The 16,854-nt window shown below is 44.1% G+C and overlaps 2 protein-coding genes across 6 annotated transcripts in view; both read left to right on the forward strand.

Annotated features, from left to right (window-relative positions):
• The first annotated feature begins 3,906 nt into the window (after nucleotides 1–3,906).
• Nucleotides 3,907–4,262, forward strand: LOC112584315 (translation machinery-associated protein 7-like). Its single transcript, XM_044940629.2, has one exon. It carries the CDS (start codon nucleotides 3,907–3,909, stop codon nucleotides 4,099–4,101), a length of 195 nt encoding a protein of 64 aa, XP_044796564.2. The 3' UTR covers nucleotides 4,102–4,262.
• Nucleotides 4,263–12,125: 7,863 nt separating this feature from the next.
• BORCS5 (BLOC-1 related complex subunit 5) overlaps nucleotides 12,126–16,854 on the forward strand; it is a 95,804-nt gene continuing 91,075 nt past the window's right edge. For 4 of the 5 annotated variants that reach the window (XM_025283279.3, XM_006075645.4, XM_025283280.3 and 1 more), the window contains exons 1-2: nucleotides 12,247–12,619; nucleotides 15,241–15,384. In XM_025283279.3, the coding sequence (XP_025139064.2) occupies nucleotides 12,562–12,619; nucleotides 15,241–15,384 (202 nt within the window). In that variant the 5' untranslated portion in view covers nucleotides 12,247–12,561. The other variant, XM_044941160.2, reaches the window with a different exon arrangement.

The following is a 16,854-nucleotide window of genomic DNA, read 5'->3' on the forward strand; positions in this document are numbered from 1 at the left end:
CCTGGGCACCACGGAGAGCCGGGAGCCCCTCCCACACCTCCCCACTCACCCATCGATGCCCGGGGTCAAGGCTGTGCGTGCAGCCAGGACGGGGGAGCTCAACCCTGGTGTATGTTTGAGGGTCTGCATCTTCGAATTCCCTGAGAACAGGGCAAATAACCCATGATGGAAGTCAAGCAGTACAAAATATACATCATCAAACGTACCTCCTTTGATTGCGCTTAGCAGATTTTGCATTAAAAAAAACAACAACTGAAGGTTTGTGGCAATCTTGCCTGGAGTGAGTCTATTGGTGCCATGTTTCCCACAGTATCTGTATCTCTGTGTCACCTTTTGGTGATTCTCCCAATAGTTAAAACTTTTTCATTATTATTATGTTTATTAGGATTGTGATTTGTCATCAGTGATCTTTGATGTTACTGCTATGACTTGCTAAATGTTATGATGATTGTTATTGTTTAGTCAATAAATCCTGTCTGACTCTTGCAACCCTGTGACTGTAGCCCACCAGGCTTCTCTGTCCATGGGATTCTCCAGGCAAGAATGCTAGAGTGGATTGCTGTTTCCTTCTTCAGGGGATCTTCCTGAAGATCCCTGGGATGGAACCCACATCTCCTGTATTGGCAGATGGATTCTTTACCACTGAGTCACTAGGAAAGCCCAAAGGTTATGATGATAGCTAGCATTTTTTTAGCAATATTTTAACATTAATGGATGTATATTTTTAGATGTAACACCATTACATACTTAATAGACTACAATACGGTGTAAGCATAATGTTTATGTTGCTGCTTCTGCTATTTGGTTGCTAAGTTGTGTCAGGCTCTTTGCAATCCCACGAACTGTAGCCTGCCAGGCTCCTCTGTCCCTGGGATTCTCCAGGCAAGAATTCTGGAGTAGGTTGCCATTTCCTTCTCCAGGGGATCTTCCCCCCCGCAGGGATGAACTCGCATCACATGCATTGGCAGGCGGATTTTTTACCACTGAGCCACCTGGGCTTCCCCAAACATAACTTTTATAGGCACTGGGAAACCAAAAAAAATTATGTGACTTTATTGAGATTATTTGCCTTGTTTTGGTAGTCTGATACTGAACTGTGCTGAATGCAGATACACCTGTTGAGTGAAAACCCTGCCTCTCACCCTGTGTCCCAATCTAGTTCTCCTCCCCAGAGGCAACCTCTGATCAAACGTTCTTCACATTCAAGAGTCTGCAGTGCCTTCTATATGAGGCATAGTTAAGAGAATCCTATTCAATTGTTCAAAGCATGGAGAGGTCTTCATTAGGTTGGCAATACTTGAGCTAATGTGCAAATCAAGACCCCAGGAAGGCATTGGGATTTGGCAGGATTTATTGTTTATAGGTATGAATAATAATGATGAAAACAGTGGTTGTTTTTCACTTGCTAAGTCGTGTCTGACTCTTTGTGACCCCATGAACTGCAGCATAACAGGGTTCATTGTCCTTCACTATCTCCCCAAGTTTGCTCAAACTCATGTCCATTGAGTCAGTGATGTCATCCAACCATCTAGTCCTCTGTTGCCCTCCCTCTTCTCCTCCTGCCTTCAGTCTTTCCCAGCATCAGGTTCTATTTCAATGAGTCAGCTCTTCGAATCAGGTGGCCAAAGCACTGGAGCTTCAGCTTCAGCATCAGTCCTTCCAGTCAATATTTAGGATTGATTTCCTGTAGGATTGACCTGTTTGATATCCTTGCAGTCCAAGGGACTCTCAAGAGTCTTCTCCAGCACCACAATTTGAAAGCATCAATTCTTCAGCCCTCAGCCTTTCTTATACTCCGACTCATGACCACTGAAAAAATCATAGCTTTGACTATACGGACCTTTGTTGGCAAAGTGATGTCTTTGCTTTTTAATATGCCGTCTATGGAGAAGGCAATGGCACCCCACTCCAATACTCTTGCCTGGAAAATCTCATGGACAGAGGAGCCTGGTAGGCTGCAGTCCATGGGGTCGCTAAGAGTCATACATGACTGAGCGACTTTACTTTCACTTTTCACTCATGCATTGGAGAAGGAAATGGCAATCCACTCCAGTGTTCTTGCCTGGAGAATCCCAGGGACAGTGAAGCCTGGTGGGCTAGTCGGACACGACTGAAGTGACTTAGCAGCATGCTGTCTAGGTTTGTCATAGCTTTCCTTCCAAGAAGCAAGCATCTTTTAATTTAATGGCTACAGTCACCGTCTGCAGTGATTTTGGAGCCCAAGAAAATAAAATCTGTCACTACTTCTACATTTTCCCTTTCTATTTGCCATCAAGTGATGGGACCAGATGCCAAGATCTTAGTTTTTTGCTGGCTTTTCACTCTTCTTTTACCCTCATCAAGAGGTTTTTTTAGTTCCTCCTCACTTTCTGCCATTAGAGTGGTATCATCTGCATATCTGAGGCTGTTGATATTTCTCACAGCAATCTTGATTCCAGTTTGATTCATCCACATTTTGCATGATGTACTCTACATATAAGTTAAATAAACAGAGTGACAATATACAGCCTTGTCATACTCCTTTCCCAGTTTTGAACCAGTTAGTTGATCCTTGTAGGGTCTAACTATTGCTACTTGACCTGCATACAGCTTTCTCAGGAGACAGGTAAGGTGGTCTGGTATTCCCATCTCTTTAAGAGTTTTCCACAGTTAGTTGTGATCCACACGGTATCTATTATTGAAAACAATGGTGTCTGCTATTAAAATGTCACCCCTAATATTTAGCATAGTACCTGGTACATAATGAGGGCTTCCCAGGTGGTACAGTGGTAAAGAATCTGCCTGCCAATGCAGGAGACACAAGAGACTCCGGTTCCATCCCTTGATGGGAAAGATCCTCTGGAGAAGGAAATGGCAACCCACTCCAATATTCTTGCCTGGAGAATCCCATGGACAGAGGAGCCTGGCTACAGAGCTATAGTCCATGGGTTTTGCAAAGAGCCAAACATGACTGAGCGACTAAGCCTGCACTCACACACTGGTACATATAATAGGTAAATATTTTACACATATAGTAAATACTTAATGAAAATATATTTGTTGATTGCATGAGTGGAAAAGAAGGACTAGGTTATAGATTTTATAAGTGTGTTTCTAAATCAATGCTCGTTCCACCTACCTCCATATACAGGAGAACAAGTGCAATGTTACTAAACCTTTGACACTTAACTTACTGAGGTTCTAACCTTTCACAATATCTCTACTTTGGTCAATATGAAAGAGCTTTCAAACCTAAGGCACCGTGCAGCTGTCGATTGTTATTCTAGGCCTAAGAACCACAGCTGTGCTGCTGCTGCTAAGTCGCGTCAGTCATGTCCGACTCTGCGCGACCCCATAGATGCCAGCCCACCAGGCTCCACCGTCCCTGGGATTCTCCAGGCAAGAACACTGGGGTGGGTTGCCATTTCCTTCTCCAATGCATGAAAGTGAAAAGTGAAAGTGAAGTCGCTCAGTCGTGTCCGACTCTTTGCAACCCCATGGACTGTAGCCTACCAGGCTCCTCCGTCCACGGGATTTTCCAGGCAAGAGTACTCTAGTTTTAATCAATAGCTACCGGAGGCATGTGGTGCTAGAGATGCCTGTGAACAATGGTCCATTGTGTGAAACTAACTCGACTAGTTGTATCCAAAGGATGACCTGCTCTCGAATGTCAATAACATTGCAAATATTTGTTTTGAACGGTTACCAAAGGAAATTCCAGAGTGAATTACCGTTGGAGCAATTTTCCTATTGTAATCAGTGACTGATGTGCTCAGTGAATTTTATCTCCATATATGATATACATGTGGGTCCGGTACCTAGCGAGGTCACACTCTTGGACTCTCCTTTCACAGGTGATCCACTCTAGGAGCTAAGATCTTTCCCCACTTAGAAACTTCAGATTCGGGGGAAGGGGCGGCAGGTGCCATGTCGGACCACGAAGGTGGCAAGAAGAAGCCCCTGAACCAGCCTATGAAGAAAGCCAAGGAGATGGATAAGGAAGATAAGGCATTCAAGCAGAAGCAGAAGGAGGAGCAGAAGAAACTCAAGGAGCTAAAAGCAAAGGCTGAGGGGAAAGGGCCCCTGGCCACCAGTGGAATTAAGAAATCTGGCAAAAAGTAAGCTGTTCCTTATGCCTGAGGCAATGATGACCTTTATTTCTATTCCTGTTTAATCACCTGGGTTCCCTGCCATAATATCTGTTGCCACCTATAGCTAGAATGATGTGTTGTCTTGGAACCTATTGTACATTTAAGAATAAACTTTTGTAAAAAAAAAAAAAAGAAAAGAAACTTCAGATTCAAGGCTTGGATACAATGAATGGTAATTGTTAAGTGATTTTTCAGTTATGACAGTGAACAGAAGACATTGATGAAAATAATGATTAAAGACAAATTTTCTATTGATACAAACCAGGAGTTTAAATTAGAAATGCCACCTCATTGCTGAAAAGATTCTTGTTTTGAAAATAATTTTTATTAGAGTATAGTTGCTTTAGAATGTTGTGTTAGTTTCTGCTGTACAGCAAAGTGAATCAGTTACCTGTATACATATATCCCCTCTTATTTGGATTTCCTTCCCATTCAGGTCATCACAGAGCATGAGTAGAGATCCCTGAGCTATTTAGTAGGTTCTCATTAGTTATCTATTTTATACATAGTATCAATAGTGTGGACAAGGGAATGGCAACCCACTCCAGTATTCTTGCCTAGAGAAATCCATGGACAGAGGATCCTGGAGAGCTACAGTCCATGGGGTCGCAGAGTCAGACATGACTGAGCAACACACACACACACACACACATCAATAGTGTACATGTGTCAGTCCCAATCTCCCAATTTATCCCACCCCTTCCTTCACCCTTGGTGTCCATACATTTGTTCTCTATGTCTGTGTCTCTATTCCTGCCCTGTAAATAAGATCAGGAGACCCGAGTTCGATTCCTAGGTCAGGAAGATCCCATGGAGAAGGACATGGCAACCCACTTCAGTATTTTTGCCTGGAGAATCCCATGGACAGAGAAGCCTGTCAGGCTACAGTCCATGGCTTTGCAAGAGTTGAACATGACTTAGCAACTAAACCACCATATTATTTTTCTAGATTTCATATATATGCAATAATATATGATATTTTTCTCTTTCTGACTTACTTCACTGTGTATGACAGTCTCTAGGTCCATCTAGGTCTCTACAAGGAACAATTTTGTTCCTTTTTATGGCTGAGTAATGGCTTCCTGGTGGCTCATATGGTAAAGAATCTGCCTGCAATGCAGGAGACCCAGGTTCGATCCCTGGATTGGGAAGATCCCCTGGAGAAGAGAATGGCAACCCTCTCCAGTATTCTGGTCTAGAGAATTCCATCAACAGAGAAGCCTGGAGAGCTACAATCCATGGGGTCGCAAAGAGTCAGACACGATTGAGTGACTGACACACACATACAATATTCCACTGTATACGAAGAGAGTCTTAATCCTCTTCTGCCAATACGTACCTCTCCATTTATGTAGAGGCAGATTTTTTTTAAGGTGTTTAATGGCACCCCACTCCAGTACTGTTGCCCGGAAAATCCCATGGATGGAGGAGCCTAGTAGGCTGCAGTCCATGGGGTCGCTAAGAGTCAGACATGACTTCGCTTTCACTTTTCACTTTCATGCATTGGAGAAGGAAATGGCAACCCACTCCAGTGTTCTTGCCTGGAGAATCCCATGGATGGAGAAGCCTGGTAGGCTGCAGTCCATGGGGTCGCACAGAGTCGGACACGACTGAAGTAACTTAGCAGCAGTAGCAGCAGTCAGAAAATATCAGAGAAGGCAATGGCACCCCACTCCAGTACTCTTGCCTGGAAAATCCCATGGACGGAGGAGCCTGGTGGGCTGCAATCCATGGGGTCGCAAAGAGTCAGACACAACTTCACTTTCATCTTTCACTTTCATGCTTTGGAGAAGGAAATGGCAACCCACTCCAGCGTTCTTGCTTGGAGAATCCCAGGGATGGGGGAGCCTGGTGGCTGCCATCTATGGGGTTGCACAGAGTCAGACATGACTGAAGTGACGCAGCAGCAGCAGCAGCAGCAGTGAGAAAATATACATTAAGCACCTGCACTGGGAAATTAAAGACCAATAAGACACGGATCTGTTAACAAACACAAGTTCATGTGCCTGACGCACAGTGAGACCAAACAAACCAAAATATCAGAGTTTGGAGTGTGGAGCAGAAAAAGGTGTATGGCAGGGCCATGCTAGGAAAACAGGTGGCATGTGCCCCCCGACCCCCACCAAAATTCCCTAACTCCCCAAAGGATTTCAGCAAAGCATTTTTAAAGGCCAGGTGATGGAGGGTCTCAGGGTGTGTGATCGTTTGGGCATATTTCTCTGATTGGTTGATGGTGAGGTAACATTATCAATCCTTAGGTGCCAAAAGGATTAAGAGCTATTTGCTTACTATCATCAAGTAGTTAATTTCTTCCATTTGGAAGAAATTGGTGGTGGTTTTTAGCATCTGAAAACATCATGAAATATGCCTGAATTACAACAGAGGATGTCGGGGAGGGGCCTGTCCTGGGAAGGCCCCAGAGGGTCCTGCTCGGCTACACATCTACCTTCAAGATCCTTATAGTTCAATTATAGTTCAGTGGGGAGAAACACATCCTTATAGTTCAGTTATTGTTTGGTGGGGAGAAACACAGGTAAATTAATGATTGTGTAAAGACTACATGTTATAATAGAAAAAGCTAGCTAAGGAAGCTCACGAGGGGGACGTCTAATCTGGACTTCTGGGAGGAGTGCATAAGTTCAAAAATTGTTAAAACTTTGTGTTTTAAGAGCACCTTTGTTGTTTGGTTGCTCAGTCATGTTGGACTCTTTGCAACTGCATGGACTGCAGCATGCTAGGCTTCCCTGTCCTTCACCATCTCCCGGAACTTGCTCAAACTCATGTCCATTGAGTCAGTGATGCCGTCCAACCACCTCTGTCACTCTCTTCTCCTCCTGCCTTCAACCTTTCCCAGCATCAGAGTCTATTCCAATGAGTCAGCTCTCCACATCAGGTGGCCAAAGTATTGGAGCTTCAGCTTCAGCATCAGTCCTTCCAATAAATATTCAGGATTGATTTCCTTTAGGATGGACTGGTTTGATCTCCTTGCAGTCGAAGGGACTCTCAGGAGTCTTCTCCAATACTACAATTCAAAAGCATCAATTCTTCGGTGTTTAGCCTTCTTTATGTTCCAACTCTCATATCCATATGTGACTACTGGAAAAACCATAGCTTTGACTATATGGACCTTTGTCGGCAAAGTAATGTCTCTGCTTTTTAATATGCTGTCTAGGTTTGTCATAACCTTTCTTCTAAGGAGCAAGCATCTTTTAATTTCATGGCTGCAGTCACCATCTGCAGTGATTTTGGAGCCCAAGAAAATAAGAACCCCGTGAACAGTATGAAAAGAGCAACTTAAGGTTCATAGCAAAATTGAGAAGAAGGTACAGAGATTTCCCATAGGCCCCGCCCCCACCCATGCATCGGTTAAGTCGCTAAGTCGCTTCAGTCGTGTCTGACTCTGTGCGACCCCATAAATGGCAGCCCACCAGGCTCCGCCGTCCCTGGGATTCTCCAGGCAAGAACACTGGAGTGGGTTGCCATTTCCTTCTCCAGTGCATGAAAGTGAAAAGTGAAAGTGAAGTCGCTCAGTCGTGTCTGACCGTCAGCGACCCCATGGACTGCAGCCCACCAGGCTCCTCCGTCCATGGGATTTTCCAGGCAAGAGTACTGGAATGGGGTGCCATTGCCTTCTCTGCCACCCATGCATAGCCTGCTCTATTACCAACATCCTGTAGAAGAGAGGTATATTTGTTACACAGGTTTCCCAAGTGGCTCTGTAAAGAATCCACCTGCTAAGGCAGGAGATGCAAGGGACACAGTTTCGATCCCTGGATTGAGAAGATCCCCTGGAGTAGGAAATGGTAACCCACTCCAGTATTCTTGCCTGAAAAATTCTGTAGACAGAGGAACCTGGCATGCTATATAGTGCATCGGGCTGCAAAGTCAGACACAACCATGCAACAGAGCTCACACACATGCACGTACAATGAACCTATACTCACCCATTAAATCCTTCCAAGTCTATAGTTGACCTTAGGTTCATTCCTAGTGTTGTACATTCTGTAGGCTTGGACAAATACATAATGATACGTATCCACCGTTACAGTTTTCTACAGAGTATTTTCACTGCCCTCCAAATGCTCCGTGTTTAACCTATTCATCTCTTCCCCTTTTCCTCAACCCTGGCAAACACAAGTCTTTTTTACTATCTCCAAATTTTTGCCTTTTCAGAATGTCATGTACTTGGAGTCATACAGCATGCAGCCTTTTCAGACTGGCTTCTTTCACTTTCTAATACGTGCCTGAGGTTCCTCTGTGTCGCTTCATCTTTCTCTTCCAATGTCTAGACCAGAGGTTGTTTATATACCCACCTAAGGATACCTTGGGCTTCCCAGGTGGCTCTAGTGGTAAAGAACCCGCCTGCCAATGCAGAAGACATAAAAGCTGTGGGTTCAGTTCCTGGGTGGGGAAGACCCCCTGGAGAAGGAAATGACAACCCACCCCAGTATTCTGGCCTGGAGAATCCCATGGACAGAGGAACCTGGCAGGCTGGAGTCCACGGGGTTGCAAAGAGTAAACACGACTGAAGTGACTTACCAAGGATACATTATAAGCTTCTTTGCTCAGTCGTGTCCAACTCTTTGCAACCCCATGGACTGTAGCCTATCAGGAGTGTCTGTCCATGGGATTTTCCAGGCAAGAATGCTGGAGTGGATTGCCATTTCCTTCTCCAGGGGATCTTCCCGACCCAGGAATCGAACCCGGGTCTCCTGCATTGCAGGCAGATGCTTTACCGTCTGAGCCACCAGGGAAGCCCATTGGAAAGGATACATTGGTGGCTTCCAAATTTTGGTGGTTATGAATAAAGCTGCTATAAACACCTGTGTTCACGGTTTTGTGTGGACAGAAGTTTTCAACTCTAAGTTAAACCTTGAAGGATGAAGTTCAGTTAATGAGATGGACAGAGAAAAGCTGAATATTCTAGACAGAGAAAACACAGCCTGACTATTCAGGGAATTTCATCCTGATCAGCATGAAGTTTGACTGTATAGAAAGGAATAGAACAAGAGGCTGGGGTCAGAGAAATGAGGTTCTCATATGCTAAATTTGAAACTTTATCCTGAAGCCATGAGGATTATTGAAGGTTTTTAGCAGGGCAGTGACAGGTTCAGAGACCTGAATATTCTAGAAAATTCTCCGTGTCAGTCACATGAATGATGCATTGAAGGAAGTGCGGCCAGAGGCCTCCTGACTTCCAAGGAATGAAAGAAGTCAGGAAGCCCTGAACTGTGCATGGAGACAAAATATAAATTAAGGAGAGAGGCTTTTCAGATGTGGTGACAGGTTGGATATGGTGGTGAGGTTAACCAGATGTCTGGCTTGGGAGCCTCCAAGGCTTCTGGCATGGAGTGCCCAGCAGGATAAAGACACAGGAGAAGGAGCTAGTCTGGAGTAGATAGAGGCATAACGAGTTTTAGAAAACTTGAACCCTGGTTTTATCACTCAGGAGCTGTGTGATCAAGAATAAACCCTTTGGGACTTCCCTGGTGGTCCTGTGGTTAAGACTTTGTCTTCCAATGTAGTGGGTGTGGCCTCAAAAACTGGTCAGGGAACTAAGATCCCGCATGCTTTGTTGCTGTTGTTTAGCCACTAAGTGGTGTCTAACTCTTTGGGGACCCCTATGGACTGTAGCCCGCCAAGTTCCTCTGTCCATGGAATTTCCCAGGCAAGACCCCTTTCAGTTCCATCAGCCTGGTGGTTTATATAAATCTCAAGGGATGATTGTATTGTAATGGTGAGCAAAGGAAAGAGCATGAGATTTGTAATCAGAGAGTCCTAAATCCTAGTTTCACCACTTACAACCTAGTTACCAGGAAGAGGTTATCTGTTTATGGGCATCAGATGAGCTTAGAATATATAAAAAATATAAAACAATGGAATATTACTAAGCCATTAAAAAGAATGAAATAATGCCAATTGCAGCATCATAGATGGACCTAGAGATTGTCATACTGAGTGAAATAAGTCAGGCAGAAAAAGAGAAATATCATATGATATCTCTTATATGCAGAATCTAAATGATACTTTTATCATTTCTTTAATATACATTCTTTAATATACTTCTTTAATGATACTTTTATCACTTCAATGTAAATGAACTTATTTACAAAATAGATACAGACTCACAGACCTAGAGAATGAATTTATGGTTGCCAGAGGGGAAGGGATTGACATGTACATACTGCTATATTTACAATGGATAACTAAAAAGGACCTACTGTACAGCACAGGGAGCTCTGCTCAATGTTATGTGACAGTCTGGAGGAGAAGGGAGTTTGCAGGAGAGAATGGATACATGTATATGTATGGCTGAGTACTTTTGCTGTCCATCTGAAACTATTAAAACATTGTTAATCGCCCAAGTCACTTCACTTGTGTCTGACTCTTTGCAACCCTATGAACTAGAGCCCACCAGGCATCTCTGTCCATGGGATTCTCCAGGCAAGAATCCTGGAGTGGGTTGCCATGCCCCTCCTTCAGGGATCTTCCCAACCCAGGGATAAACCCGCAGCTTTTATGTCTTCTGCATTGGCAGGAGGGTTCTTTACCACTTGTGCCACCTGGGAAGCCCAATTGGCTTATACACCAATATAAAATAAAAAGTTTTTAAAAATTAAAAAAATTAGATTTTGATTCAATTTGTAAATATATATATATAATGAAGTCATAGTTTATTCGAAAACTCAGGGCATTAGCTAAAATTTCATAAAACAATATGATCTGTAAAGTTCTGAAAATGCCATAGCCACCCAACTCCTGAATGGGAAAGCATTGCTACCTTGACATCCTTGACCTGCCAAAGTTGACAGTCTCTGTTACACATTATCTCTACTTCCTTCTTGCCTTTTCTACTTTCAGAATGCCTGTGGGTAAATGTCAAGGTTTCCAGAAAGTAGACTTGTGGCATCCACTTTCTTCTGAAGATGCACAAACACCCTAACACAAGAATCAGCATTTTCTATTCATTTTTCTCTCATTTCCAGCTCCTTCCTTCACCATCTAGTGTTGCTTTTTTTTTTTTTTTTTTTTGGATAGTTGCCACTGCCAAACTCCCAGCTTTGGGAACTAAAATAGGAACTTTGTGCTTTGATGTTGTGGATTCCAAACCTAAGTCTATCCAGCACTTCTCTTTTTTCATCTGTAAAAGAGGATTTAAAATTTTGCAGCATACATATGCAAATATCAAGTCATAATGTTGTACATCTGAAACTAATATAATGTTGTATGTCAATTACATCTCAATTCTTAAAAATATCAAAAGGGCTTCCCTAGTGGCTCCGATGGTAAAGAATCCGCCTGCAATGCAGGAAACCTAGGCTGGATCAGTGGGTTGGGAAGATGCCCTGGAGGAAGGCATGGCAACCCATTCCGGTATTCTTGCCTGGAGAATCCCCATGGACAGGGGAGCCTGGTGTGTTACAGTCCATGGGGTCGCAAAGAGTTGGTCAGGACTGAGTGACTAAGCATAGCACAGTGGCTTAGTGGTAAAGAATCTGCCAATCAATGCAAGGGGACAGGGGTTCAATCCCTGGTCTGGGAAGATCCTACATGTTGTAGGACAGTTAAGCCCATGCACCACAACTACTGAACCAGTGATCTAGAGCCCAAGCTGTGCAATAAGAGAAGTCACCTCAATGAGAAGCCCAGGCACCTTAGTCAAGAGTAGCCGCTGTACCACACAACTAGAGAAAGCCTTCCTGCAGCAAGGAAGACCCAGTACAACCAAAAATAAATATAAACAAATGTCATTTTAAAAAATGAAAAAGAGCAATATATTAAAAAACAAAAACCGCAAACACAGGTAAAAACAAACCCCTCAAAAACCTATTAGTATATTTCTAACTATAGAGGTAACTTGCTTAGCGTGTAGATGATGCTTAAAGGTGACTCGCATCACTACCATAGGAACCAACTCAATCTTAGGAGCGGCTCTGCATTTGAGGCGATCTGGCCCTTTAAGGCTGCGCCCGCTGTACTGGGTAGCTTGTGTCTCCCCGCCCTCCCTCGGGCAGGGGGCGGGGCACTCTAACCCGGAACTGACCGCGGATCGCAGCCGTCGCTGCCAATCCGCGTCGCGGAGGGAAAGAACCTGCGGCCCCTGGAGCGAGTGAGTGATTGCTGCGCCGCCCGCCGGTCGCGGGCGTGGCTGGTTCCCGGCGTTCACCCGCCTCCTTGCCTTTGGTTTCCCCAAAGAAGGCGGGAGGGCGAGCGGCGTGCATCCCCGCGGTGCCTCCCTGCAAGCCTTTCCCTAAATAGGGCCTCTCCGTCCCCCACCGTCCGCGCCCCCGCGTGGGCTGGGCGCACCATCCCTATATCACAGCCGGTGTAGCCTCCGTATCTCGGTCCCCCGGTCCCTGCTCTGTCGCCCCTCCGCCTGAGCGGTCGCCGCCCGTTCCGTCGTTCCTCCGCTGCCACCGCTGCCGGCATCATGGGCAGTGAGCAGAGCTCCGAGGCCGAGAGCCGACCCAACGATCTGAACTCCTCAGGTCGGTGTTCTAACTAATTCTACCCTTCTCCAGCCAGCCCTGCCTGCATGCCGGGCGGGCTGCCTTCCCAGCCTGCTGGGGACTGGGGCCAGCGGACGGGAATGCATAGAAAGCCCTCGCCGTGCTTTTTTTCTTAAAAAAAAAAAAAAAAAAAAAGCCATCATCTGTCCTAGCCTTAATTCCCCTGATGGGAACCAGTGCTGTGATTGCAAGCTAAACCAGCGTGGGCGCCCAAGCCTATTTTTGATTTTCAAAACAGCTATTCCTCTCAGCTGCAGCTTACTCCTTGAAAGACTATCTAATTAATATTTGGCTTTAATATTCATGACTGGCAGGGTGAGATTGGGGTCGCACAGTGGATGGGTCATAGAACCTCAAAGAACAGATTCCTCCTTAAAAGTGGGTCCTAGAAATTCCTTTTGAGAAGGGGCGTGTGACAGGTGTACAATCGCTTTGAACCCTTGCGTGCGAACATGTCCAGAAACTGCATCTTCCCATCGGAAGGTGTTTCGGCCCCCTTTCTCATATAGAAGTTGGCCATGAAGGCAAGTTCTGATGTTTTGCCCTACTCTTTCCGCATCCGTATTTTTTAGATTTCTCTTCGAGTTTAATGTAGAAATGGGATGATTTTTGTTCCTGTAATGTAGTGAGCACTCAAACAGCTGATGCTTAATTGAGGATTGTTTTCACCTTTATTTTTTTATTTGTTACACACCAAACCCTAAAACCACTGGGGCTGCCCTGGATAATAAGCTCTGGAGTGGTTAATCCAAACTGGCTTATAACTGGGGCCTAAAAAGAGTTCTGGTCATAAATAGGACTGTTGTGACCTTGGTAGGACGTGTAATTCAGAAATGTAGAAGTTAACAGAGCTAGAGGTATTCCACACTGAAATGTGACCTTCAAGGCTAGTTCAGACCATTCTGGGGGCTAGATTGAGATAGCTTTTAACTGTGAACAGTATTTATGGCTACATTTTTATTTCTTTGGAAGATCCAGAATACAGTATCTTATAACAAATACGGTAAAAATTGTTATCCTTTACTTTCTTGCCTCTGTGTCAGGCCAGAATCATGTTTTGCAAGAAGTATGTCATCTTTTTAATAGGCTTGTTCGCCTTCTAACCAACGGCATGGGTTCTGACCAGTACCAGAGCATACTAACCAATACTGCCAAATAGTATAGGCTAAGTGTGTCACATATGTTCATGTTTAATCCTCTCAGTAGCCCCATTTTACAGACTAGCAGTAGGGGCTACCTTGGAGAAGGCAACGGCACCCCACTCCAGTACCCTTGTCTGGAAAATCCCATGGACGGAGGAGCCTGGTGGGCTGCCGTCTATGGGGTCGCACAGAGTCGGACATGACTGAAGTGACTTAGCAGCAGCAGCAGCAGGTAGAGGCTATCTGGAATCTAGTGAAGTCTGTTATCCTCTGGAGTCTGGGGATGGAGGAATCACTTTGTCCCAGGAAAGATTTCTGGCTTGAGGTTTGTAAAAACATTAGATAAATTACCAAAAGAGGCTAAGAGAGATTTCTTGAAGAGCAGTGAAAGCAGCTGAGATTCTAAGAGTGAAGGCCACGCCTCCAGGGACTTTAGCCTGCAGGAGGCAGGATGGTTCTATGGCATGTTTGGATCAACCTTTGAGACATGATTATGGTAAGCCTGCAAATACTACCTTCTAGAGTGTAAAACAATAAAGATTCATTCTTGCCCCAACCAGAAGATGTTTGGGAATGCAGGATGTCTTGGTCTGGGGCGTCCTTAAATCACTTCCTTCTAAATGGCTTACATTTGCCTAGAAACCTGAAATTGATCTGCCTCTTTAGCAGTCCTTGAAATTTCTTAATTTTGGCTCAGCCTACCGTTGTCCCACTGGTTTTTTCTGCCCTGTGACTTTAAGGGGCGAGGAGGCTGGTGTGGTCATCTAGGGTTGAGACTCAGGGTTTGTTTTTTTTTTTGCTGTAACTAGGATCTATTCAACATACCAGGCTTACTGTGGTAGGGTGGCTACAGCATTGCAACCCCAGCATGGCAGGGATGGGCCGTGTATACCAATAATCCATTTACCTCCCATTCCCTTCTTAACTCTGTCTCTAGCACTGTTGACCTTGAGTAAGTCACAGCTAAATCTTGTACCCTTATTTTCTCATTGGGAAATAGGGACAAACATCAGGAGGATCAAAGAAACAAAAATTAAAAACAATCTGCTTATTTTGTGTGTTGAATAAACTTTTAGTTACAAAAGCACTTTTATAGATGGCACGTGTATGTTAGTTGCTTATTCGTGTCCGACTCTTTGTGACCCCACAGACCGTAGCCCACTAGGCTCTTTGGTCCATAGAATTCTCCAGGCAGGAATACTGGAGTGGGTTGCCATTTCCTTCTCCAATAGATGGCATATGTTCCTGTAAAGTCTGAGGATTTTTTAACACCATAGAAAACAGGTCCTCTGTAATTCATCTCCCCTACCCCAGCCTTAACTTACCACAGGGTAAGTACGGTTAGCATTTTTTTGTGTGTAGGAATGTCCTTTTTAATGACTACAGTGAAAACAGCCTTGTTGAGACAGAGGTGGCTAAATAACATGCAACTCCTGAGCAATGTAACTTTATTTTCAGTGACCCCTTCTCCAGCTAAGCATAGAGCCAAGATGGACGATATTGTGGTTGTAGCTCAAGGCTCCCAGGCCTCAAGGAACGTCAGCAACGATCCTGATGTCATCAAGTTGCAAGAGATTCCAACCTTCCAGCCACTTTTGAAAGGTAAGGGTTTGCATTAAAGAAAATTTATTGACGTACAGTTGATTTACCAGATTGTGTTAATTTCATGTATATTTTAAAGTGATTCAGTTATGTGTTTGTGTGTGAGTATATTCTTTTTCAGATTCTTTTCCATTATAGGTTATTACAGGATATTGAATATAGTAAGTCCCCCACTGACATCAGGGATAGACCTTCCAGACAGAAAGTTAGTAAAGTAACAGAGATCCTAACTGACACAATAGAACAATTAGACTTAATTGATATCTATAGGTCACTCTGGGCTTCCCTGGTGGCTCAGATGGTAAAGAATCTGCCTGCAATGTGGGAGACCTGGAAAGACTGGGAAGATCCCTTGGAGAAGGGCATGGCAACCCACTCGAGAATTCTTGCCTGGAGAATTCCATGAACAGAGGAGCCTGGTTGGCTAGAGTCCATGGGTCACAAAGAGTCAGACACGACTGAGCCGCTAGCACACTTACAAATTATATGTGAGTGTCCCAAAGACCAATGATTTTCTCTTAACTGAATGGGATTTCTGCTGTAAGAATCACTCTTTCTGTCTTCCTCTCCTCACAAAAAATGAGGAACTCTAAATTATTTAGTTGACCTTCCCTGGTTTACTTAACCTGGTCCAGTATAATAGAAAACATCTTACATTTATAGAACTATTTATATTAAAAGTTTCCTTCCCCTACACAACAGATATATTAACTCTTTAGCTCTTACATCATTACATATGTTTGAATGATTTGTGCCGGATCAGACAAGTAGCAGATAGAGGCTGAACTTCAACCTGTATCACTGATGTCAAATCTACTAGTTACACTATTCCACGCTGTCCTTAAAAAACAAAAATAAACCCAAATGGTGCTTTATAAATGGTCCATGTACCCATCTCATTCTTCCCAGTGCTTCATCTGCTTTACAGATGAGGAAATACAAGCTCTCAGTCTTCCCACAGGCCTCAGTGTTAGACTTCAGTAAACTCGTCTGGTTCTTACACAAAACAGCATGTCGTATCCTGTTACCCATCTTCTGATTAGTTTCTGTTGTTTTAAGGAATATGTGATTCTCCAAAGAAGCCAGCATTAATGAATTTCCCATCTTCATATATCCTTGTGCAATCAGATTTAAAAGATACACCTTTATCTTTAGAAACTTAGAGGTGGACACTTGTGTCCTGTCCTTGATCGCTTCTGGAATTGCAAATAGTGCTGCTCACAGTCACTCTGATCATGCCTCTTCTTCCTGTTAACTATGCCCTCTCTCCTCCCAAAGTCTTTCTGTCTTCCTCTCCTCACAAAAAATGAGGAACTATAAATGATTTGGTTGACCTACCCTGGTTTACTTAACCTGGTATAGTGTAATACAGAAAACATCTTACATTTGTAGAACTGGATGAGGCCTGTGTGATCTATTTTTGTCCCCACTTTAAGAAGTGAAAGTGTTAGTCACGCGGTTGTGTCTGAC

Source organism: Bubalus bubalis, chromosome 4 (assembly GCF_019923935.1).
Source record: "Bubalus bubalis isolate 160015118507 breed Murrah chromosome 4, NDDB_SH_1, whole genome shotgun sequence".
NCBI classification, from domain to species: Eukaryota; Metazoa; Chordata; class Mammalia; order Artiodactyla; family Bovidae; genus Bubalus; species Bubalus bubalis.